This window comes from Perissodus microlepis, chromosome 15 (assembly GCF_051167445.1).
Source record: "Perissodus microlepis isolate ML-2025 ecotype Zambia chromosome 15, ASM5116744v1, whole genome shotgun sequence".
Lineage (NCBI taxonomy): Eukaryota > Metazoa > Chordata > Actinopteri > Cichliformes > Cichlidae > Perissodus > Perissodus microlepis.
In genome coordinates this window covers 33910467-33934389 of record NC_140475.1, presented here as the reverse complement: position 1 = coordinate 33934389, position 23923 = coordinate 33910467, and the positions used below count along the sequence as shown (strand labels likewise).

General features: G+C 39.3%; 1 protein-coding gene across 1 annotated transcript in view; it reads right to left on the bottom strand.

Moving 5' to 3' along the window:
* Window positions 1-23923, bottom strand: part of LOC146372535 (adhesion G protein-coupled receptor D2) — an 87149-nt gene that overhangs the window by 30043 nt on the left and 33183 nt on the right. The window contains exons 21-23 of the mRNA XM_084952460.1: window positions 18737-18778; window positions 15348-15401; window positions 11223-11367 (exon numbers count right to left, since the gene is read on the bottom strand). Coding sequence (XP_084808586.1) covers window positions 11223-11367; window positions 15348-15401; window positions 18737-18778 — 241 coding nt within the window. The remainder of the gene's footprint in view (window positions 1-11222; window positions 11368-15347; window positions 15402-18736; window positions 18779-23923) is intronic.

Here is a 23923-nt window from a genome sequence, read left to right as displayed (position 1 = left end):
ACCCACTGGGATAATGTTATCATGATGAGCCAATAAAAATCAATGATTAAACATGTGTAATTTTCCAGAGACAATGTATTAAAATTTATTGTCTCTCTCTCCCTCTCTCTCTCTAGCAAGCTATTACATCAGCTCTGGAGCAGCAGACACTCTGCAGCTTACAACTGAAAATAAAGGACAGCATTAAAAGCTATTCGGTAAGCCACTGTAAAATTGATCAAGCTATAAAAGCTGCTACGTCCTTGCCTCCCTCTGCTGTCCAGCTGCTCCAAACCCAAAGATAGCAGCATGATTGTGGAGGAGAGAAGTTGGATAAACGACCACAGAAAAGAAAGACACCAAAACTGAGACAGAGATTTTTTTTAAAGGTGAAGAAAGTTATAAAAGGAGATAAGATGTACGTAAAACAAATATGTACGTATGTATATATATATACACACACACACACACACACACACACATATATATATATATATATATATATATATATATGTGTGTGTGTGTGTGTGTGTGTGTGTGTGTGTGTGTGTGTGTGTGTGTGTGTGTATATATATATGTGTATATATATATATATATATATACACACACACACATATACACACACACACACATATATATATATATATATATATATATATATATATATATATATATATATATATAGTCTATAATCTATAATAGATTCTATGATGATGTGATTTATTTGCTGATTCAGTTAAACAGCATAACTGGCTAGTCGCTATTCCTACAGTTTTTACGCATTTCCAGTCTTCTTTTTGTCGCTTTTTATTGCTTTTGTGTAAAAGTTGAACCAAACAAAGAAACTGTAATGCACCAGGTCAGCACCTTTATTTAGCTGCCCTGAAAACTTGATCTTCTACAGTTCAAATTCAGCTGTTTTAAAAACTTTTCTTGTACCATTCGTATTATTTATTTTTTCTATTTTAATTTGTCTAATGTATCTCTGCTTCACTTTTTCTTCCTGTCCCTTGTGCTGCTATAACCAGTGAATTTCCCCTGTGTGAGATTGAATAAAGTCTGTGTGTATGCCTCCTGTAGGTCATTAGAAAGAATGCAGGTTTAGGGCACACTAGAACTGGCATGTCATTGACTTAGTCCATGTCTAATATAATTAGTATATAATTAGTACAGCAAGTATGTCAGCATATCTATCATGTGGCTACACTTCAGGAACTTGAAAATGATTTTACAGGGTTAGGTTTAGTCTGTTAAATTTTATTTTTGTGTGTCGCAACAATGACCAAGTTCACAAGATCACTGCAAAACTAGAAGTAAAGAAGTAAAAGGATGAAGTGCAACTCAGACACTTTCATGTCATCTTCTGACTTTCCGATCCAAAAACATTTCACTGCAAAAGCAAGACATGCTCATACTACCAGCTAGTTAAGAAGAACATGGTCTAAAAATTGTGCAATGCTCAACAATAACCCCGGGGACTTGTCGTTTGAGAATCAATATAAATGGTATGCTACTTGGGCCTTTCTATTGTAGCTCTAAAATTAGAAGAAATGAGACAAAATTCCACTAGCTACGAGTGTTGCTGTTGGCTCAATCAGTGGCAGTGGCTCGGCAAACTGCGTTTTTCTTTTAACTTTCAATTCTCCTAAGCATCCGTGCTTCACAGCCCCTAGGGCTATTGCCTTTCTCAATCTGTCCCTGGAGAGGCAGGAGTTATGGTCCCTGTCGATTGAGGAGAAAGGGATGTTATTCCCCTGTCACCTCCTGGTCTCGCCGCCATCCTCCCTGCCCTGATCTACGGCCTAACCTCCCCACCCCCACCCCCTTACTGCCTTCCTCTCTCCCTTTTCCCCACTTTGCTTTGTCGTAAGCTAGCAGCTATGTCGTTGCCATCGGCGGTTTAGATTGGGATGATGGAAAAATGTTCGAGGTGGCGAAGGAGCACGATGGAAGTAGTGGTAAATGCTTTAGCACTATGCTAAGATACTTTCAGAAAAGATTGGTTTGTGTGATGTGTAATGTGTGTAAACATACATTAAAATGTGCATGTAAAAAGAGAAAGTATGGAAATCCATTCACCCATCGATTTTCTCAACTATGTTTGCAATTCAGGGACCCAGCTGACTTTGGGTGAGAGGCAGAATATACCCTGGATAGGTCACTAACAGAATGGAAACATACAGCTTCTAATTTAGGTTGATTTTGCATAGAAGAAACTACTCCATATTGTGGCTCTCCTTTATGAAATGCACACTTACTAGAGCACTCTGTACCCTCTTTGCTGGGAGGGGGTAGAGGTAACCTACAAAACAGCCTGACCCAGGGGAGGTGACCTACGCCTGGCCAAATGCAGGACCTTGAATGACACCCTTGATAGTGGAGCAGTGACAGGGTTAAACATAAAGGGCATTTAGCTGACGATTAAATGTGGCGGGTGCTGACTCTATGTCACAGGAATCCCTGAAGATTTGGTTTCATGTTGGACAGCTGATTGCTACTGAATTAAATCAATCTAATATTTTTTTCAGGTGTCTCGGTTTGATTGATCTCATTTAGGTTTAATTGAACTATTATGCTCTTTGACATCATAAACTAAAATATAATATTACACATTTACACATCGTGGGATTGCTGAGCAGCCAAAGATGTGAAAATGCTTTCAGGGGATTCAACAGCAAAAGAGTTACACGTGACTCATCGCTAACAACTAAAGCATCTGCATGCAGCAGACACAAGACACAAAGACTTGGCTGTGTTGAAATTCGACTGGACAAGTTCGCATGGGTGTTTCAGTGTGCGCGATATGAGTTTAATTTGTGGTTTGGAAAAAGTTTCCAGCGAAACGTCTTTGTAGTTTAGTGTACTCAAAAGAGGCAATAAAACCCAACAAACTGCTGGCCCAGTGAACATCAGTGCAGCTGACACAAGACCAACAGAGGACTTCAAGAACTCAAACCCATTTCCATACTGACCAGTGTTCCTTTTTTGAACTATTATGCACCTTAAGCAAATCTTAGGTCTGTGAGGGTCTCTCTGGGTGAAGGAATAAATAAATAAGCAGATAAATAGATGAATAACCCAGAGGAATGGGAGCCCGTGCAGCTTGGCCATCCATCATATATCCTATTACCCCACACTCAGCGGCTCCTGCAGTATGTATAATGTAGTCAACCTCCATAAGCAGATACAAATTCAACTCTTTTCCTCCTCAATTTGTTATATCTGACAACGCCACAGCTTGTGCCGTGTTGTTTCTTTGAATTATGAATAGATTCTCTCCACCAGACTTTCGCCTGCGCATGATAGTGTGGAGCTGTTATGCAGAACAGCTGTGGAAAACAAATTCGTAAAGCTTGGAACGCTCGGTAGCGGTTGGGCGAATATGCATAAACAGTTGCGCTTAAAGCCACTTAAGAACAACCAAATGGGTTCAATATTTCATCTCGGGGTTTCTCTTATTGGGGGTGATAAATAACAAAATGTCAGGATGTAATACAAGTTCAGGAAATGCAGTTGTTTAAGTGTTTCAAATGGCCTAAGAATTTCCAAGAGATTTTTTACATAGAAAAGCGACACCATGGAAGCGGAGCAGGTCAGACAGAGGCGGAGCAGAAGAAAGATGAATGCCAGTTAACAAATCAGATGTAAGAGCATGAGTGAGAGAAACCGAGTTGGAGAGAGGAAGAGGAATGTAAATACATGGCAAACTGACCGCTGGCTGTTTGTTTGGGTATTTACACTGCGAGGCTACAATCAACTCCTCAAAGCTTAAGCCCACATGACAGGACACATTTCAGGGCCACACATGCTCTAAACATCCAAACCAACGAGCCAAGTCTCAGTTTGCACAAACACACGTGCACGCACAAGCACACACCAAACCCCAAAGACTTAACCAGTTATTCGTCTATCACTTCAAAATCTCTTCAAAACTGATACAAGGGAAATACACTTTAATTCATGTACAGAGAGAGAGGAAGGGAAGGTAACTTGTGAGGAAGTGATTTTTTGGGGGGGACTTGGCTGAACTTTTGAGCCCTGTTTGGTTAAAGCAGATGTAGAATTAGCACACATCACTTTGCATCAGCGAGACGTTGAACACAAGCTGCCGTTCAGAGGCCAAATACCTCTCTGTCACAGAGACACATGCATGCACACCTCTCCTCCAGGATCTGTGATTTGGTTGTGGCAATTATCAATTTGATATCAATGGATTCTTCTTCTTCTTCTTCTTCCTGAAGTAGATTCGGTGTCCCCAAAGAAAAACTCAAAAGTCAAAACAGAGACACCAGACACACACTTGAGCTATTTAAGTTTGTCTTGTAAGTGGAAAAATAAACAGTAATTACAAACGGCCTGTATGCAAGGTGCAAGGATATCATAACTTGACATTATGAAAAGCTGTAATCGCATTTCAATTCATTTTACACAATCTGCAATCAAGGAAATTTTAATCGTAATTCATTTTGACAGATTTACATATGCATATCTAACTAAAACAAAAGACGTGCAGAAATAAAAGGGTCAAACAGGTGTTCATCACTAGCAGCTTAGATATTGTTTAGTTGAGCTGTGTCAGATTTAACATTTGTAAATGTTAAATCAGCTTCCATGTATTTAAACTGCTGTTCATAACGTAATGATACAGCTACTAATGTTAACATTATTGTTTAACAACAAGTGAATTAGGGTTTTATTTGTGAAATTATCATTGGCCTATAGACGTGGTCATGCAAATCCAGAAAGCGATACTACAGCAATCACCCACGTGAAATTGAAACATGCTGTCATTCCACAAGGGAATATTTCAATTTTTTTGTGCATTTCTGGAGCAGGGGATCCTGTTGCATGTCAATGAACTGGGCTAAACATGCATGACAAGTGATGGTGTCCGGGTGGAGGGATGTAAGGGGGAGACAACCCTCTGGTAATGTCTGTGTGATCTGTGTGTAATCTGCAGAAGATGCATGCAATATACCGCCACACCACTTTCTATTAACAAGGCCCCTAATTGCAAGATATACTGAGAAACACATGTTCTAAAAAGAGGAAGAGAAATGGGTGTCAGATGTCAGCAATGTGCAGGCATATGGTTCCTACAAGTAAGGTTACTCAAACTGGAAACGATACCAGAAATATGGTTTACTATTATAAATTTATAAGACTGCACAACACTTCACAACACCTTTTCTTCATTATAGTCACCTGGAAAGCAAAAGAATTTGGGGCAGGTGACCCATCAGTTTCTCTTTGTTTATAACTGAGCCTGTAGGTTTTAAATTAAAATTACATCAGACCTTTAGTAAAATCTATAAAGTGCACAACTAGAACTGCAATAAAAATACATTGAGAAATTATTAGATATTAACTGGACACAAAAAAGAGTGACAAAGCCATAGAAAGCTCTATAATACAGTCCACTGAAGCAAAGGAGACCCAACAGAAAAGCTAAATAACCTCTGAGTTTCGTAACACGAACCACCAAATGAAAGATGACCAATTGTCTGTCTTTGCTGAATAAGATTCTTTAACAAAGTAAAGAGATGATGTGACCTAGTGACCTACCATTACTTCGCCTCGCAACCTTCCACACAGCTATTACGTGGGGCCTTCTGATCAAAAACTTACGCCAACATCTGCACATCCCTTTCAGTTCCAGTCCCCATACTTCACTGCCTACTCCCCTTTTGTTCCTTCATCACGCGCATGTCCTTCCTCGTGGCAAATACGTGCTTTACTTTCCGATTTCTCACTGAATATCACTCCTTAACATAACTCACTGTCTGCTTTGAATATTTGTCCCAATCATGCAGAAATTTACACCCACTCAGAAACAATTACTACTTGACCGTATATATGTAAGATACCAGTATCACTCAGCAGATCCAATGGTTATTGTTAGAAAAAAGAAAATTATCTGTTTGTTATTTGTACCTTAATGGAATACATAATCATTATAAAATTGTCACTTTTAAAAAAGCCAGATTTTTTTTATTTTATGAATTTATTACTGATTCAATCAAGCATTAGAAATGCCTGCTTGTCACTCTGAGAAATGGATCAACTAGTATATTAGCGTTTTCACAGCATCACACACTCTGTGTTAGAACAGTAATAATAGAAGTTACAGCAAGAAAATAATAGCAATGTAGTGGAGTTCTTGGCCAACAACCCAAGTCCCAATAAATCACATGCAGGTGATTGCATTTGCAGTGGACTTCATAGCACAGCAGCAAATTGGAAGAGCACCAAATGGGCTAAGTAATAATATCTGACACTCCATTATTTCTACAGTTGTGTTACATCAAAAACATTATTTTTTCCTGCTCAGTTTAATTTGTCTTGGTGCATGGCAGGTTCAGTCATGTAACTGTGGCATATAGACTGTATATACTGTGCCCCATATGAATAAGAGATGCGGTAATACTGCTGAGGATCATGTAGATCAGCTGCAAAGGAAATGCTATAAATCACAGTTTGAGAGGTGCACAGAACAGCAACAAGGAGCAATAACTCACAGCATATGTACTTTTCAAATGTGAATATCATTATTGTAAGTGTCATAAACTCTTACCCACATAATATTTATCTACTCAAGACCTAGATTGTAATATGATGCTCGATTGTCCTAGGTCCTCTAACGACACATGGTTAGCAACAAAAGGACTAATTCGCTGATGGACATTTTCTAATACAGATCATAAATCATGAGGCTAACAATTACAAAAAGTAAATAAAGGTGAAAGATTATTTCCTATTTTTAGGTCAGCAATCAAATTTGACACAATTTTGCATTTTTTGCCAATAAAACTTGTGAACAGTTTCCTTTAATTCACTTCTTTCTACTAAAGCAAACATTTAGATGTCACTGGATTAAAGAAAATCATAAGGAGCCTCTTCAAGTAAATCAACAAGGCATTGTTTACTTATTCTAATTATATCTGTACAGACTTATTCTATTCTACCACTATCCTAATAATATGAGAATCTATTAGGATACAGGTTATATAAAGAGTATACTCTATTCCAGGGGTCGGCAACCATGGGCACGCGTGCCACAGCTGGCACGCTAAGGGTTAACTGATGGCACGAGCCCGACACGCAGTGAATTAATCTGAGAGGGTGCATTAAAAAATAAATGGCCGGGCCAGCGGTACACATCGCAAATTAGCTCGCATACACACATTAGTTGTGCAGCTTCTTAATGACAGTATCTTAGCTAACAACCCCAACTACCAGATTCAACTTGTAATTGGCTAAAAATAACTTAGCCTACCGGTGGGAGGGATGTTGCTAGCTGGCAGTTTTTTCAAGCAATGTTGAAATTTCCACATTCTGACACTTCAAATGCATCATGAGCTGTCCGCTCAGCGCAGCATCAGCACCGCGGAAATACACGGATACATCCGTAGACTCGAGACAGAATTCACAGTGCGTTTTCAGGACTTTCAGGTGTATGGACCAATGTTTTCTTTTCTGATCAAACCAGAAAGTTTTAATGAGCAGCTGGTTTTGTCTCGCATTAACTGGCTGGACACAGAGGACATCGAAATGCAGCTGATTGAACTGAAAAGCTCGAGTCTGTAGGGGTCAAAGTTTGCAGCTGGAATCCATAGCTGTGCGTGTTCATGGAGCTGCATTTTCACCTGCTGGACATCACTACCTGTAAAGTTTAACTGTCTTCAGAACATTGCAGAGGCCTTATTGACATTTGGCTCTACAGAACTGTGTGAGCAGATTTTCTCTCAGACGAAGGGCGTCCTCAGGTAACCGTCTGAATGCTGGACACTCAGAGACCTGTGTCTCTGAGTGGGAGACCAGAGATCACATTAACATGTGTATCTCTGTATCAACAAACATGCCATATTGGCCCAGTTTATTTTTCTTATTATTGTTGAGAGGAGACCATAAATAGCATTTGTATTTTCTGTTGTACAGTTCCTTTGCTGTTATGGATAAAAAGTGTATTTTTTTGTGTGTTTCAAATATAGCTTATAACTATTTCCTGATAGCTGCCAACATCTGCGAACAAATATAATTCTATAAAGTTGTTCTATATAGTGTGTAACTGTTAATATAGAGCGTTATTAAAATTTATTGCTAATGCAGTCATATGGCACATTGACTTCTGAGGAAATTTTAGATGGCACTCATCATCAGAAAGGTTGCTGAGCTCTGCTCTATTCTAAATGGAAAAATCTGCCTAATTCAGACATTTCCAATACACAAAATAACCCCAGTTGATACATTTTGGTTGGGGAAGGGGCCTTGACTGACAACTCAAAGGTACCGGTACTGGCCTTTTCATGAGTCCTTGGGTGGGTCACTGGAAGGTGCCCCATCCGCGGACTCCACTGTCATGTTCACGTACTACATGGGAAATAACAGTGGAAAGCCCTTCTGTTATTAGGCTTTTGTCCCATGAAAGTTTGCCTATAATACAATGCTCAGTCCTGGCAACAGGATAATCTGGACTACAGATCAATAAATAATTTTGTAATTGTATCATCAGTTCTACAGTTTTATGTCTTGGACATTCAGCTGAAGCGAAGAGCTTCTACTGATCACCACCTGGTGGTGAGTTGGATCAGGTGGCGGGGAACGATGCTGTACAGGCCTGGTGTATAGTGCAGGTGCACTGGGAGCATCTTGCAGAGAACCTAGTCTGGAAGGTGCCTGGAGGATCTTAAGAATCGTATGGCTCCAGCAAAGGAGGTAAAGTCTAAAAGTCTAGAGATGAGGGGGGGTGGCTCACCCATTACTGTGGCTGAGGTCAATAAGATAGTTAAAAAACTCTGGTGGCTGAGTCATTGGGGTGGATGAGATTTGACCTGAGTCCCTTAAGGCTCTGGATTTTGTGGGGCTGACACAAATTTACAAGAGAGACCTGTTTCAGAAAGCATAATAAAAAATGATAGTTGATTTTTGAATATAAAAAACCTATAATCTGTCTGAACTGTCTGAAATGTTTTACTTTATATCTAATAAATATAGAATATATGAAAGTTTACTTTTTAGAATTAAATTATTACAAATTTAAACTTTTTTATTTGGGCATAAGTAGAAATCGATGACCTGTGGAGTTTTGGTGATTTTGTTGTCCTAAGCCTCCAAATAGAAGAAAGCACTTTTAAAAGAAGGCTGTCTTGTAGAGATTGTAGAAGGTCTTCTAAAGATTGTCAAGTTATCAGTTTTGCTTCTAACTTGTAGAGTCCATGCCATGTCAAATACACAATTACATTATATTCACAAATATATTCCCATATAAGTACATTCACAGGTCTTAAACTGTTGGCTTCAATACTGTTTACTTTTTAGTAAACAGTAAAAGAAAGTGAGCAAAAAGAATAAAAATGACAGAGTGAAACCTGAGATTGACCTCTACCGCTTTCTTACCCTTCTTTGAAACTGGTATCGCCGATCTTTTCAACAATAAAAGGAGTTTCAACCCTGCTGAGTGCAGCATGGGTCAGGCAGCTAGATTGAATCCAGGGTGTCTGGTTAGTGTTAAAGTTTAACAGAATACTTTAGATGTCTGATTTCACTCAATAGGGCCAGCCACTACTCTCAGATTGAGAACGCTTTGCGGTAATGCCTTGCAGATATGCTAGTGGGGGAATATACTTACACTGCTGCAATCAAAACTACAGATCATCTTGCATGGGATCGCACAAGTTGCAACACCAAACCTTCAGACCTATAATCCAGGTCCAAGTATAGTGATGTCCAAGTTTCAATATATGCACTGAGGTCATTGTATTCTTCTTCAAAATAATGTGATATGAATCAAAGGCATGAGGTACACTCCCAGGGATGGTGTCGCACTAGTATAGAGATGGCATTATTTTTCTTGTAGTAGACAATATGATGATATGCAAGATTCTTAAAACTTAAAGTGTCTTTTGTTTCTTTGCAAATGTAAAATCTGAAATTTTTCATCAATTACTCATCAATGAATTCATGTGGCTTTCAGACCCAATGCATTATGTAATCAATTCAACTGGACACTGATCAGGGGTGTTGGTAATAATGGGTTAAGAGTGCAGCGTTGTTCCCAATGCCCCTTAAAAAAAAAAACATGGAAAAGCATTTTAATTTGAACTGCATGCATAGATTCCATACCATAATGAAGACGAAACTGATTGGATGGCTGTTGCACCCCACAAATTTAGTGTTTTATTAGTTTTGTTTTTAATTTATAATCTGTGCACAGAAAATAAACCTTTAGAGTCTCGTATTCAATAACACCCCATCTTCACATCTTTTGGCTGCCTATTTTGCCACCCTTCCCCCGCTAAACAAGTCACTCTCACTGCTTCCTTAAAAAAAATCTTTCAAAAAGCTTCTGAAAATTAAAGTCCTTCACTTGAAAACATCTACTGCTGAGCAGAAAATTTTGACAACCAAGGCTACAGGTGCTGCCGTCTTAAAAAGATGAAGTACAAAGACACACGACCAAGAAAATATTTCAGCTATTCTAAAGAAAAGAAAATTTCATTCAAATAACAAAAATAATAATACTTTTTTAAAGAAATCACAGAATAGGTGACCTTCCTTGTTCTTTTTAAGTGATGGTGGGTTGGTTGTGCTTTTTGAGAAGTAAGGCCAGCAGAATAATCAAATTAGCAAGCAATATTGTGACCTGCTATTATGTTTAGCTCCAAAGACTGCATGCTATTGCACATCTTTTGAGCAAAACTAGAAAAGATTGTGTGGAAAACTGAATCAGAGAAGGCTTTGCTTTTTTACAACTGCCAAACAAAAGGGCAACTGTATTACATTTTAAAGTGATACAAGAAAAGACAAAGATTACTATTTAAAGCAATACAATACAGTAACTGCTTTACATTTCTCTAGGTGGAATCATTATGCTGGAAATGTGGCCCTTTTACTGTTTAAATTGAGACAAAAGTCTTTTTTAAATGAATTTTTTAGTTAATCAGAAGAAACAATAGAAAGTTTCCTTCATGACTGCCAACTATACATGCACCATGATTGGTCTTCAATGTTTATCACTGGACAGAAATCAATCACTGCTGCACAGTGATTTTTGGACATTACAACTTCTCTCATTTTTTTTACTTTTCCAGGATTGTGAATGTGGTCTAATAATTTCCAGGTTACTGAATGACTGAGACCCCAAATTATATTATGATTAACGATGACAACGACAACCCTGCCTCATCTCAAAGTTGGTGTACTAACACCACTTACAGTTGCATGACACTGGAGTCAGAGCTCACCTTGGCTGTTCTCTTCCTGCATTGCCGGGCCTAGCGTGGTGCTGCAAGCATAGCCTTCCTCTTCCTGGCTTGGAGTTGTTCCAAGAGGGAAACTGACAGGACGAGAGTTGGTAACTGAACTGGATGGTCGGGAACTGGCACAGTTCTATAAGATATAAGAAAGCAGTATCATCAGCAGCTTATTAATTGCCCATTAGTGATACAAATTAGTTATATATACAATTATCATCATTCTTATGTTGCTGCCTTCTGTATCTATTCCACTTGGCACTCTTATGCATTTAAAATGTTAAAGAAAAGTACTTTAACAGTACTTTCAAGAAAAACTGGAAAATAAATACATAAACATATATTAGGAAATGTGTACTAAACTCAGATGGACGAGTGGTAGATATTTCATGTTAAATTATGCCTTTTTTCCCTTGATTACCCCTAATCACGATTTCAAAAAATCATATAGGCTATTGTTACGTACTGTGTTATTCTTCCCACAGTGTGGCCAGCAAGCTAGAGCAGCTGATGTAGAAAATTAAGTGAAAGAGCTAGCTCTTTGTTTTATACCATGCACATGCATCTTCCATCCAGACCAAAATAAACTGCAATCACACAAAACCCACTTATTTGCACGGCTCTCAAACGGAGTTGTGGGGTCAAGGAGGCCAACAACAAGGTTCCAGGGTTTCCTAAGTCTTGTACTGTACTATAACAGACTGGAATGTCTTTTATATCCTGCTCTTCTGTCTTACTGCAAATAGAAAAAGGCAAATGCAAATGCAACACATATTTTTGTGCTACCAGATAAAGACAAGAAAGGAAACACCAACACCAAATTCTAGTCCCATTCATTTTTTTTCTTTTAAATTGTAACTTCTACATGTAGCTTCCTATGTCTTGTCAAAACTTGAATTAAGATCAAAAAAACTAATCCACTTCCAATTTATATCTATATTTCAGTGATGTCAGGGGCATGGAGCACTAAGGGGGGGTTGTTTTTTATTTGGGTCCTACAACTGACAGCTTTATTTCACAAAGCAATCTGGCTGTGAGTGTACAAGAAGGTCAGGGTGGGTCAAGAGGTACGAGGTATCAAACAGACAGGCGACACTGTTCAAAGTGGCTGTGTGTATGTGTGTGTGTATCCCTGGGGTCAAACAAGAAGAAAACGCTGTTTGAGATCCACACCCAAGTAGAGGAAAAGGGCTAAAGAGGTCAGCAGTGGTGTGGAATTAAAGAGGGGATAGTGTGTGATTAGGTTGGGTGGAATTTATACAAGAAGCTGTCAAAGTAGGTGGTTCTCCCTGTGCTTGTGTGGTTTTTCTCCATGTGCTCCAGCTTTCTCCCACAGTTCACAGCCATGTATAGCAGATTAATCAGTCGTTCTAAATCTAGCCACCTGCAAATTCTTCAACGATAGCAGACTATAGCAAGACCAATGACTTTTAAAGTTAAATATTGCAACACCAGGGAAAAATTATGTGTTTTTGCCAGACCATCATACAGTACTGTCTAAAGGTTTGAGCCAACACTCATTTCCACTGAACACTGACGAATGAATCAATAAAGTATTCAAAAAAAGCATCTGAAGCACCTGAAATGATGAACCAGTGATGTGTCTACACATAACAGGAAGAAAAATACTAGTAAATAAATATAACTTAAATACTTACTGGCAGCAGGAACAAAAATGTTCCAATTTCTCTAAATGAAATGGAAAATACCAAGAAATACTATGGAAAATTCTAAGAGAGCTATTAGCCAAACACTTAGCATATCTTAGCACAGTATGCAGTGTGTCCTTGAGGAAACTAGACTGGTGGGGGTCACAAGTGGCAGGCCTAAAACACTATCTACAGCTGATGAAAGCATGAACATTATGTCCTTAACCCCTTAATGCCCAATATATCATATACAGGTTTTGTGGGTTTTTGAGACTTCTATATCATTGGTGTGGGTTTTTTCTCCCCTGAAAAAAATAATAGATTGGATGATACATTAAGCTATAAATTATTTAAGAAATAGAGAAAAAAAATCCAGCAAAGCCCTCACATAGGCTCTAAGAGATACATCTGGCCCTTTATCTCCTGCTCTCCTGTTTGCTGAAGCCTCATCAGACATGGTCTCACTAGAAAATTGACTGTGACGAAACCACTATTAAGAAGATAAAGCTGGCTGATGAATCCAAATTTTAAATTGTGGGTTCAAATAGTCATCAATATGTATGGCGGAGATAAACAGGAGGTATAAAACACGGTGGAGGCTCTGTCATGGTTTGAGGCTGAATTTCAACTGTGGTGGTAGAGACTGTGCCACCATTCATGGAATTCTAAACACAGAAAAGTACAGTCACATAATCTGGAAAGGTGTGATTGGCAACAGCTTCATTGTTTAGCATAAGAAACACAATGCCAGTGCAGTAAAAGCATAAGAAATGACAAGCTTGCTTGTGAGAGTTCAGGCTGCGTTGAAGAGTAAAGATAGTGAAACAAAATATCCACTTTCAAACTCTGTTTTTGCCTTATATACTTTTTTCCATTTATTTTTGCATATTTCAAGAAATCTCTATACATATTTCCCCTTTTCCTAGCAAAATATAAAGAAATGATGGGTGGATCAAGGTTTTTGCAGAATACTGTGCATTTATATCCTTTGCACTGTTTAGAGACACTACACGACTGTACTAACATATGATCAGCCTAGAGATGAAGGCATATTCCAAAAGTCAGTACTGCGGTGGCTTTGACATAACTCGGCTTAGTACTGGCTACGTTTAATGTTTTTACGATAAAGGTATAAAAGGACAATGAAAGCTTAAAATGGTCTTTTGTTATTTAAATAACCACTTTCAATTCCTAAAATGAATTTATTGTGAATCATCCTTTTCGGGGTAAATCTTCACTCATGAGTAATGCAACATATAAATCCCTCTATCTCTAAAGAGCCATTTGTCTTCAAATGACCCCATATGCAGTAACACGCTGAAGCCTCTTTATCCCTCACCCGGCAAGGCACAATACCCAATCCTATGTTTTACAACAAGGGGATATATAGGGGCATGTGCGGTCATCTAGAGCCAAATGTCTCCTATCTAACCAAAGGACAGGTAGATACAGTATTTCAAGCAGGATTTATAGCACAAGATAGCATTAGCTAAAAACTGTCAGGCAGCGGTGATGGCTAAAAAACGCATTCTGATAGCGGAACCCAGCAGGATTGGAAAATTGCCGCCACAGAGGGGAGAGGAAGCAGTAAAAATGATGGTAGATGGGGGGGCTCACTGATAACATGAGCAACCAATATATCAGATTGCACCAGGAGGCAAGTCCCCCCCAACTCCCCCAAACACACAACCCCATTGCATAGACATGCATACAGGGAGACATGCAGAAAACATTAATTAACCAACTTATTTATTGCATTCCTTTTTTATTATAAGGTGGGTCACATATGTGGATTAGAGTACAGAGAAAGGCGCTGTGTGGTGTGCTCCAATGGGAGCAGAGGCTTTTCATGCACATGCACCTGTGTATGCAATTGCAAGATGAGGTTGGGGATAAGTTTAATGAGAGTTTGTCAAGACGTTAAGGTTTGCAATCGTATGCGTGTCTGACATGTGCATGTTTGTGTGTGCTACAGACTTGTGACTACTTTTAATGTCCTTTGGTTAGGCTATAATCTCCCAAGACACACACACACCACAGACACACGTGCAGCATCCCACAATTTCAGCCAAACGGCGTCCACCAAGGTATAAATACTGGCCTGACACTTTAATGTCAGGGGACGGCTTGTCCTGGATTAGAAACTTGTAACCCACCGTGGAGCTTGACATTGCTACGATGAAGGTGATGCAATGGGGAGAGTGAGGAGGGCAGGGAAGGGGGGGTTATTATGGGTGTATGTTTGATGTATAAGGGCATCTAACACGGACTGTCGACTAGTGAGCCGATGTACAGAGACTCTTTGTGGCATTGCTGTAGTAGGGATTTTTTTCTTTCTTTTTTTCATGAGAAGCGAACGCTGTAAGGAAAATTGAGTCTGTCACACCAGTGTTTATCACACACACACACACAACAGAATAAAGACGTGCACACACACTTGTTCACAGGAAAATGGAAGATTACATACTGAAAAATTAAGCGCTTTTCTCCTCTCCTTGATCCTGTTGACCGTGCTTCGAACCTGAAAGAAAGACACAGAGAATGGGAGCAAAAGAGATAACTGCAGCGCACGCTGAATTAAAACAAAATATCTTCCACAGCAAACACCTGCGAGTATGCAAAGTGTAAAAATGGAGAAGGGAAAATAAAATGTGGAATGGAAGGAACATATTTTGAGGGTTCGTTTGCAGACACTGACACGCAGTGGTTGGGATAGTGTATGTGTGTGCGAGAGGGTGCTCCAGCATGTCCCAGCGGCTAATGGGACTTGAAAGTGACACATAGAGCTGGCAAACTAAGGAGACGACTTCAAGCTATCATCTGTCAACACAGAGCGCCGGGACCAACAAATGGGAGCTATTGGAGGAGAAGGGACTGCCCTAGCAGAACAGATTACATTTTTACACTCAGATGAAACAGTGTACTGCACACCTTCATTTAACACATAAAATACCAGACAGAAGTTGATATATATATATATATATATATATATATATATATGTATATGTATATGTATATATGTATGTGTATGTATATATATATATATATATATAGATATATATATATAGATATATATAGATATATATATATATATAGATAGATAGATAGATAGATAGATAGATACATATATATATATATATTGTACAAGAACTGCTTTGCTTCGATTACATTTTGCTAATTTCTCAGTACAGTGAAATAAATATTACAGGATACAAAATTAATTCTTACATTTTTTCGGTAGTTCAGTTATTCCTATCTTCTTCAAAATCCTCTGGGGATTTCTGCGCGCTCTTGTGTTTGTGCCCTCTGTCAGCACTAACTGTAAATTTGTATCGGCTGGGCACTTATCACTACAGCCCGTCCCAGCCCGGCCCACAACGTTAGTGAATATGCATTATGGCTTATGGCTTCATTAAGTCACGCCGTGTTATAAATTATGACACCACAGTGAACGCATACACACGGTCTCAGAGACAGCATGTGTATGCAGAAGATGTTTTGCATACGTACCACTGCTGAAGGGCGACATAATGAAGAGAGCCTAAGCCTCGTGACAAGGCAAAATCAACAATGCCAGCATTGCGTTTCAAAAACCCTTCTATTATTTCTGACAAGATACTAAGGAGGTCGTCAACACAGTGCAGATGTTGGATAGACACTATCTTAACATTTTTTTAATGGGGAAAATGAGACGCGAGGGTTTCACTGATCTCAAAAGCAGCCAGTGAGCTGAGGCAATTACATGACACAACTTAATTAATCATTTGACAATGAGGGGAAGGGCATTGTTTTAGATGATCGTTATGCGTTTAAGGGGTTTGCGCACACTCAAGGTTTTGCAATGATGCAAAGGATGCAAAGCATGGTTTCCCATGTAAATGGGTGCTAAGCGATTACCATATTAAAGCAGTCTGCCCGACAACACCTGCCGACATCCTTGGAGCTGATGGAAATAAAAGGTCATCAAAGCGTGGGATTACAAGGTGACCACCAAGGAAAAGCTAATTGCAATGAATAATGGAAAGCTACTGTCAGGTAATTAGCAATTAAAACGATACATTTTGAGGGTAATAGCAGCAGATGTAGTCTCTCTTCCATACCATACACAATTGTAATTATTCAGCCTAGAAACCGGCTTCATAAATGGAGCATGTCCTGACTTTCAGGCACTAGTTAATTCACCACCTTAAGAATATCAAAGCGAAATCTCCTGACACAGAGGCGGTTAGACTCATCTGTTTTAAATGTTAACAACTAACAGCAACTTTGCAAAGTTTTTACACACAGTGTGCTCACTGTGTGTTTTGTGTACCTGCCATGTGCTATACCAGCTGTCGCTGAAAGTCCCTTCCAAGACAGCTTTTGAATGAATCAAAATGCCAGGACACCGTATATCCTGCCCACAGGATCCTTACAAAAAATAAAATAAAATAATAAAATTTTTACCAAGCAAATATTTTCTTTTAAGGGGTCACGAAGGCTGAAACCTAAAGCCAACGTTGCCAAGTGTCACAATCTGGAGGAAAAAGTAGAAACAAAAGAAAAGCTCCCTACTCTTCGAGAGGTGATGGCGGGGTCAGTGGGAGCAGATGAAATAATTACTCGGTTTTCTGTTTTGTTTTGTTTCCCCCAAATTTTACCACAACAGTGAGGTCCTCTTGAAAATCAAACCTGAAGAGGAGCTGCTCACAAACCACGAGGACCTCAGGGTCAAGGACAACATGAGTGTAAGAAAACAAATTCCCGAGCACTGAAAAGCCACTTAAGCAAGAATGCTATATTGATGTATGCCTATGACTCAGGGACGCTGCTCTCGACGCTCTCGAGAAGAAAGGAGGGAGAAAACAAAATGGAAAAGGACAGAAAACTCGAGATGTTTTCTTTGATGGTCAGCAGCCAGGTGATAATGACAGAAAGCTGAAATAAATTAGACTGAAGAAAGAGAAACAGAAAAGAGCAGTGGAGGAGGATGGACTAATGACCAATGACCTTGTGTATTCAGTCAAAGAAAAGCCTAACAAAAAGACAGCGTATATATGTATTCACCATAAATGAATAGCAAGCCGCAGAAACGGTGTCTTAGATTTTGCTTCGTATGCTGCATTTACATTCAGATTTACAGTCTTTTCCATTTGCTTGTTGCTTTCTTTATTTTTGCACATTTTTCAGACTTTTGAATTTTAAATTTTCACATGCAACTTTGGAAGGTGGGCCTAAGTTTAAACGCAGCATCACCTATGCAGACTTTACAAAGAGCCACAGTTGACCAAGAATGATTTTTGTGACATGCGACTCATCCATTAAATCACAACTCTCCGTCTAGACGCTCAACCATTCTCCACCCCCGCACAGCTATGGTTTGGTAAATGGTAATAAGGCAGTAAGATTGCATTTTATCACCCTTCATTCTATATTGTTTGTTGCATATTGTCCCCCCACCACCACCACTACCTTTTTTTTTTTTCGGTTCAATTACGGGTACTGCTTGGAGCCCTGCAAAGCCCTGGCCAGCAGCTTTGTCAGGATGCTAAATGGAGGGCTGTGAGTTTAAAAACTTAAAGAGGCAGTGAAATATTAGCCAATGTGGGTGAGGAATGAGTGGCTGAGAACTGCAGCGTGTCAGTGTTAAATGGTTGGACTCAGATGCATATAAGTTAGTCCAAGCATGAAGGGCAGTGGGACGCTCGCATGGAAACGATGTCCCCTCCCCTCCTTCTCATCCCTCTACCCATCCACACACACACACACACACACTCTGGCGCACCCCACCCACGCTGATTTTAAGCAAGGAGCCCATCAGAAACTTGTCATTTCTCTCATTCACTCCAACAGCCTTGAGACACAATGCAGACTTACCTCTGTGTTGTACACCCCATATATCAGAAAGATGAACAGGCCCTGTAAACACAGACAAAGAAAGAGAGAAAGGGAGAAAGAAAGAAGAGGAGGACAAAGTTGTTACACCTGTTTTCTCTCTTATATTTTTATAAAAATAAAAGAAGAAGAAGAAGAAGAAGAAAAAAGATCAAAACTAATGAGCGGAGCGACACATGCAGGTAAGGTTGATTTGAAGTCTATTCTAGTCGCACAGAGCTGAATTAGACTTTAGTCGGAAGTAATGAGGAAAGAAGTAGGACAACTTCTCCAAAGTGGGCCACCTCTGTATAAAGCTCGGCTTGCATTTGTTTCGTCTGCAAGACTTCTTCCTCGTTGCAGGCTGCGCTAAGCCATCAAAGGCTTCAACCCAAGGTTCCACACAGTTTTATTGAAATAGAAAATCTCAAGTGCCTATATTCATACTGTGTTTTCTGACATAAAAAAACAGAATTATATGATTGAGTACTAACAAATACACACAGAGCACGCGCATTATGTAAAGAAACAGAAAATCTATGCTCATAAATCTATGCAAATAGCAAGAAACGAGGCAATAAAGACAGCATTAACAGTGGCGTCTATTAAAACACACTCACGTGTACACAGCCCCACACTCACACACACAGAAAGAGAGCAACCCGGGCCAGACGAGACCATCAAGGAAAAACCATTGGAGGAAAGCGGAGAAAGAAAGAGACAGAGGGAGCATAATGAAAAAAATGGCACATAAAAGAAGATATTTCATGTTCACAACACTCCACGGCTAGTACCCAGGGCCCAAGAATGCCATGCCCTTGGATGCATAAAGGCTGCACTTTTGGTCACAGAAAAACAGCTATTTTTCATTCCGTTTCATTGTGGCATCCACTGAATGTACAAGCTGTGCATTCGCCTTCGAGCCATAATGTAATCCTGATGCCTCAATGAAAACAGTGAGAACAACATTCTCAGAACACTGATTGAACCGTGCCACAAAAGATGTACCGAGAAAAATGAAAAGGCAGTTAAAATCCTATAAATTTCAAGGCTGATAGATATGGTAGATTCTTTGATAAGAAAACCGCTAGCACAAAAAAAAAAAAAACTTTTAAAAGTACATCTCTCTGCTTTCACCGCAACCAAGTACGTCTCTGTTGCTTCATCTTTAAACCAGGGTAAGGACACATCCCGAAGACAGGCAGGCACAACCTGCCCAATGCATCAATCAAGCTGAGTTTGGAGCATCCAATTTTTGCCCGAGGAAGATCTCGATGCATCACCATTGACAACATGATTTGGGGGCCCATTCGGAGTGACAGGGCGACAGTGGCTGACGATGATGACCTCTAGGCCAAGCTACTACAAATTCACCTGGCCGCATTGTCCTCCGGGGACTGAATTGCCCCGTCTGTCGCGCAGGCTGGTGACACCTTGCGTACAACTGACAATTTCTCTTGTCTCTGCCAGTCTGAAGACACAACAAGGAATCGCACACCGAGATCCGTCTGCTACATACGCATGCGAAGTGGCCAAAAAATAGATACAAATAAAAACAAAAATATTTCCATAGCACAGTGTGATCATGAGAGCATAGGTGAGGTTGGTGACCTAATAACAGTGGGTGAGCTGAGGTTTCTGGTTTTCAAAGTGCATCCCATAGCTTATACTTTAACTACCCGATACACAGGAGTAATTGGAGTATTCAGTTTCAAATGTTCAATGAAAGAATGTTAAAAAAAGAGCAGCGCCCACAAAACCTTGTCTTCACGTTAAATAAATAAATGAATCAACGAATGAAGGATGAGACTGTGTTGTTTTCCAAGTGTAACGGCAAGATCATCTTTTCATCTGTTATCATCTCTGCTCCAATTTACGAGCATTAGATGACACTCAGCCATCGAGCTCAAAGAGACTGGACTGCAAAGGTGAAAGGCTACTCTAGATATATGCCAAGCCTGGACGTTTTTCAGCAGTATTTTTTTAGCAGTCAATTGAATCTATACACTTACTGGTCACATTGTTAGGTACTAAAGGGACCCAAAAGTGTGCCAAGAAAATATCCCACACACCATTTCGACACTACCACCGGTGTGAACTGTTGATACAAGGCAGGATGGATCCACACTTTCAGCGTTGTATATGCCAAATTTTGACCCTAAAATCTGAATGTTGCAGGAGAAATGACCATTTATCAGACCAGTCTTCCTGTCTTCTAGTCTTTTGTTTAGCCTGTGTGAACTGTATCAATTCCTGTTTTCAGGCCGACATGAGTGGAAGCTGCTTTAGCCCCTCTGTTTCAGGGATGGGGTGCTCAGAGATGCTGTTCTGCATACCTTGGTTGTAATAAATGGTTATTTATATATAGTTATCGTTTCCTTTCTATCAGCTCAAAGATATAGTTCTTTGGGGAAAATGCTTGTTTTGAACTTCAGCAGGGCATCATGAGCATGTCTGCATGCCTAAATGCACAAAGTTTGTGGTAAGAAGCAGTTTAACCTTAGATGTGCGTGATGAAGTGGACGGTGAGGGTTTATTATTTAATGTCGGCTAGTAAAAGGCTTTTGAAAAGTAAAGAGATATGTTTTTTTGTCATTTTTTAAAAATGATATGGACTGACTCTAAATGCACATCACTCGCGATGTGGTACTATAGAATTGTTACTATAGGGCTGTATTTGGGGTGTCTGTCCTTCTGCTGATAAATATATAATAATTAGACCTCTATAAGGTAAAACGTTAAAATCTCAACCTGTGATGTCCATTGAGAATTATTTAAAAGCACAAGCAAAGTGTTTATCATGTATGTAAACCCAGCGTGGCTCCATACTGTTTGCACACACAGACACATGCACACAAGTTAGCAAGAACACACACACACTAACAGACAGTGGGTGGTTAATTTGCAACACATACTCTATTGTATTGCATTAGAATTGCAATTCCCAACTTATTGTTGCAATTTGATTATCATGTTTTTGATCATTCCTCTCATTTGTAATTAATCTTTTGTTGTGCAGTGAACAAAGTGGGGAGAACATAGTGTGCACATTAGGAAAAAATGATCTATTAAAATCTAATTGAGTTAAAAATAAGTGGCAGCGCAACAATAATGACGGATTGTTTAAAATGTTAATTCATTAATATTATCCCTAAAAACAAACAGACGGGAAAATGGGGCGCATTATTTAAATGCAAGCGTGCCTTTCTAAACTCTGCCACATTTCTTTTGAACTCTGCAGAAAACGCTACAAATTTATGCAAAGAACGAACACAGTTGCTTTCAAAGTATTGCCATACTGTACATCAAACAGGGGAGCATAAATTAATTAGCATCTCACTAATTATGGAACAATTGTATGTTTAAAAAGTTACTGTGTTTGACCAAAAACACCACTGCTCTGCCGCAGTGCCGGGCAGGAAAGTGCATTTGTTTAAACGTGCATGCGCGATCCTACTTATCAGAGATACTGAGAGTTTTGTCTGGAAAACAGAAAGAACAAATGAAAGTCAGACATCGATTTACTTTCAAGAACTCTGAGTCAAGCCATTTAAAGCGGCTAGCCCTGATATTGTTTACTACTGGCTGTTTGTGATGTCGACAAGCTCCTTTGGAAATTTACCTCTGTTGTCCTTGCAACTCACTCTTCGTAAAAGCATCAGCTGAGTGCATTAAATATTTAAGGTGAGCCATTAACCGCTGGTTATACTTGTAATAAAAGCTTTATTCCTGTGTTTAAGTGTCTGCTTTGTAAGAGAATATATTAAATGAAGCTTAATTCCCTCAAATGTCAAAAAAGACCCTACAGATCTTTGGCAAATACAGACATCGTTTTTGCCTATCTGCATGAATTAAGACGGGCAACTCCTGCGTTATTAGATAATAAAGCAGTTTGAATTTCAGATAACAGATTCAGGTGCCAGAGAACAGATCTGACTCTAGGTTTTTTCACGTTTCACAGTCATTTGATTTTATGACAAGACAAAATGAATGAGCTGGTAGCAACTGATCGTTTAGCTCAATAATATTTTCTACAGAATACAAGGTTGCTGATGGACAGTGTACAGTGCGGTACGACAATAGTTCAGCAAGATAACACAAGACAATTATTTAAAACATAACTTACACACTGGCTGACCACTAAAGGCTGCTACAACTTGTGCACACAACTTCTCCTATTGTTTTAACTTGATTGTGTTTAATTGATCAACATGATCAATTAAACACAATTTTCACATTTTCAGGTATTTTCAGTCTTTAACACTGAGAATTCATCCCTGCATATGTTCAGCAGTGACACAAACTTCCAACCTGAATACAAACACTGACCACTTTTAAATTCCCTACAACAGCTCCAAGTTTCCCAAGCACATACGCTGTCCTCACTTTGACAGTAAGCCTACTGCAGGGGGAGGGTGTTTTAAAAAAGCCACTTTCTCTTATAACAAAAAAATAATAATAATTATACTATTTGTTTATGGCATATGCAATGTTGAACCCTTCAACCTCTCAAAGAATTCCCAGAGAGTAATCCGTCTACATTTCTCCCCTCACTTACTATCAGCGCCCCTATTTCCCACTTCCATCAACCTCCCCACTTGTGTAGAGAAAGGAAGCAGAGAGCTGGCAGGTAAAAATCTCAAAAAGCAGTAGTTTTATGGCACCGTCCTTGGGAAACAAATTTCCAATGTACAGATATGAAAACTATGATTAAGGTGGAAGGGCAGTGTCTTGGCAAGGGGAGAGGGAGTGGCAGGGCAGCTTTTTCTTTCTTGCTGGAATGTATTGTCTCAGTCAGCCCAACGCTCCCTGTAGTATGAGAAGGAGCTTAAACGTTAACATGAGATATAATGACAGGGAAGTCTGCTGTTCTGTCTGCTTGTTAGATTGAAAAAAGAACCAGTATGGCTGCAATTTTGTCATCCTCATTATTATTTTTACTTAGTGGTACAAATGACTTGCAGTAAAACAGATCTATATACAATAGATGTGTAAATTTTCAGCCAACCCCTTTTTAAAAATATTTTTATAACCGTGGTCTTGAGCAATAGTTTCTATGATTTCTATGGCAGTTTTTCTTTGGACATTGGCTGCTTTTTCACTTATTTTCAATCCAGTCATTGTACCTGATAACTTCCAGCTGTAGTTTTTCTTTTTAGTTAAGCCACTTAACACTGACCTATGAATCAA